This window comes from Rhagoletis pomonella, unplaced genomic scaffold (genome assembly GCF_013731165.1).
Source record: "Rhagoletis pomonella isolate Grant_MI unplaced genomic scaffold, Rhpom_1.0 Rhpom_scaffold_00002, whole genome shotgun sequence".
Lineage (NCBI taxonomy): Eukaryota > Metazoa > Arthropoda > Insecta > Diptera > Tephritidae > Rhagoletis > Rhagoletis pomonella.
This window is the reverse complement of record NW_023458556.1, coordinates 104,244,007-104,246,430: the sequence shown is the minus strand read 5'-3', so window position 1 is coordinate 104,246,430 and position 2,424 is coordinate 104,244,007. Positions and strand designations below refer to the sequence as shown.

The 2,424-nt window shown below is 36.1% G+C and overlaps 1 protein-coding gene across 1 annotated transcript; it reads right to left on the bottom strand.

The window, feature by feature from the left end:
* LOC118734807 (protein ANTAGONIST OF LIKE HETEROCHROMATIN PROTEIN 1-like) lies at positions 1 to 1,650 on the bottom strand. Its single transcript, XM_036464491.1, has 4 exons — positions 1,298 to 1,650; positions 827 to 1,226; positions 662 to 764; positions 1 to 600 (listed from the first exon to the last, which is right to left on the bottom strand). The coding sequence occupies exons 1-4, from the start codon at positions 1,484 to 1,486 to the stop codon at positions 48 to 50; spliced, it is 1,245 nt and encodes a 414-aa protein (XP_036320384.1). The 5' UTR covers positions 1,487 to 1,650; the 3' UTR covers positions 1 to 47.
* Between the last annotated feature and the right edge of the window lie 774 nt (positions 1,651 to 2,424).

Genomic DNA, 2,424 nt, shown 5'->3' with positions numbered 1-2,424 from the left:
AAAAAAAAGAAATGAATTAAAAAATAAAAGTATGAAATAAATGAATTTTAAAAGGTACATAAAAATGAAGCGATTGATTCTCTTATGTTTTCCGCGCTGGGATTGTAGTTTTGAGTATTGTAGGGCGGTTCTGGTTGCTGTCGTAGATGTTCGATTTCAAAATTGGTTTGGATTTGGATCCAATTGTTGTTAATGCTATCATTACGTTCATTAACGAAATTGTGCAGGACACAGCAACATTTTATTATTGATGTTGCATTTTTGATGTCATTATCAATGCCTTTACCAATTCTTCTAAACCTTGCTTTCAAGTGGCCGAAGGCATTCTCTACTACTCTTCTAGATTTGGAAAGTTGATAATTAAACACCTTTTCGCTGTTTCCGGCTGTTGCGTTGTAAGGATAAGGCTTCATTAGAAATTGCGTAAAGCGAAATGCTGAGTCTCCCAGCACAACGATTGGAACATTTGTGCCAGATATTGGTTTCGCATTCTCGCTGAGAAGAGGGCTTTGGAGAATTCGTTTTAATGATGATTTTTCGAAAATTTGAGAATCGTTGAAGCGGCCGGGTGCTCCAACATTTATATACATAAACCTATACCTATGAAAAATTAAGTTGAGCATTTTCACCGAACGTATAAATATACATATGACACGGTTACCTGTAGTCAACGAGGGCTAGTAAAACCATTGAGTACCAACCCTTATAATTATGATAGTCTACAGCATCAGCGGCTGATGGTCTTATTTCAATGTGGCATCCATCTGAAGTTAATCAAACTAGTTTTTAATTTTTGAACACTAGTTACATTATATGTACAACTTACCGACAGCGCCGAGACATTGAGGAAATCCAATTTTCTCAAATCCCTTAACACACTCTTCAATTTTTTCTTGCGTAAGGAATGTGCTGGGTAAATACTTAGGAGCGAGCTTGTCCCATACCGCAGAACAAAAGTCTATTAAAATATTACAAACGCTTCCTTTTGATACTCCAAACAGCCGGCCGATTGTCCTGTATTCAGCTGAGGAACCAAGCGCATATAAAGCAATCGCGACACGCTTATCTAAAGGGATGCATTTCCTAAAAGTTGTATCGGCTTTTGCAATGGACGTCACCTCGTTGCATAAAAAGGCGAAGGATTCGCGGCTCATTCTAAAGCACTCCTTAAAAAATTGGTCGCTGCTGGCAGGAATGTCCAGCTCCCAGAACTTACCGTGTCTCGCCTACAATACACATAAAAGCGTTGATTATTATATTCACTAATAAAAAAAAAATAGCTGCTATAATTGCTTACGTGTGTCCACAGACGCTTTGGCGTGTTATTCCTTATTATAAAATATAATAAAGAGTTTCGCATTCGTATTGCTGCCATAATTTTTTTCAATCTCAGTAGCCGCCTTTTTCGGATCTCTTCCAACTGTCTATTACTGGAAGCCAATTGCGCAATTAATTGAACTATTGCATCTTTTTGCCTTCTTTCCATATCGTTAATAATTAATAATAATTTAGCAAACGAAAAACACTTAAATGTTCCACCAAACTATTGTCCATGAACAAAAAACTTGTCAAAACAATCTTGACAGCTGATTGTCAATTTTGCAGCCAAACTCCTATATGTGAACGGGTAGTTTAGTTAACGCAGATTTATTGCTAATCTCTTTATATGTGAACATAATATAAGTTTACATTGCGAATTAAAAACAAGTAAGAAAGTCTAAGTTCGGGTGGAGCCGAACATTAAATACCCGGAGCAAGTATTAAATATATGTTTTTTCACCTTTCCGAAACCTACCGCTAGATGGTAAGCCGGGGTGTATCAATTTTGAGTAAATTAGCGTCCTTAAATTTCGAAATATTGAAGTTTCAAGCATTTCTGAAATTTACCGTTATATGAAAAGCGGTCGTAATTTTAGTCCGATTTCAATAATTTTCAACATTTTGCTTTTATGTGGCAAGCACAATAAAAATACCGAGTTTGGTACAAATTGGTAGAACGGTTACCGATATACATATATGTGATCATAAGTGGGCGGTGCCACGCCCATTTTCCAAAATTTAACCATAAACGTATTTCTTGGTAAAGAATTGTTGCGAGCATCAATTTTGAATAAGTTAGCTTTAATATTTGCTGATTTATCGAAGATTTAGTATTTCTCTAAATTACCGTTATATGGGATGTAGGCGTGGTTATGGTCCGATTTTAGTATGCTGTACCAGGGCCAACAACTGTGGAAGAACTGTGTTTGGAAGAAATTGGTGCAGCGGTTACCAAGATATACACATGTCACCATAAGTGGGCGTGGCTACGCCCATTTTCCAAAAATTTATAATATTCTTATTTCTCGTCTGAAAATTATTGTAAATATCAATTTTAAGTGAATTACCTTCAGTAGTTACCAAAATATCGCAGTTTTCGTATTT

What these genes read in the sequence shown, in the direction of transcription:
- LOC118734807 (XM_036464491.1), bottom strand. Translation starts at nt 1,486, where the DNA reads ATGGAAAGAAGGCAAAAAGATGCAATAGTTCAATTAATTGCGCAATTG. An exon ending in CAAAGCGTCTGTGGACACAC is followed by an intron (nt 1,227 to 1,297) that starts GTAAGCAATTAT and finishes TGTGTATTGTAG; the next exon opens with GCGAGACACGGTAAGTTCTG. An exon ending in TCAATGTCTCGGCGCTGTCG is followed by an intron (nt 765 to 826) that starts GTAAGTTGTACA and finishes GATTAACTTCAG; the next exon opens with ATGGATGCCACATTGAAATA.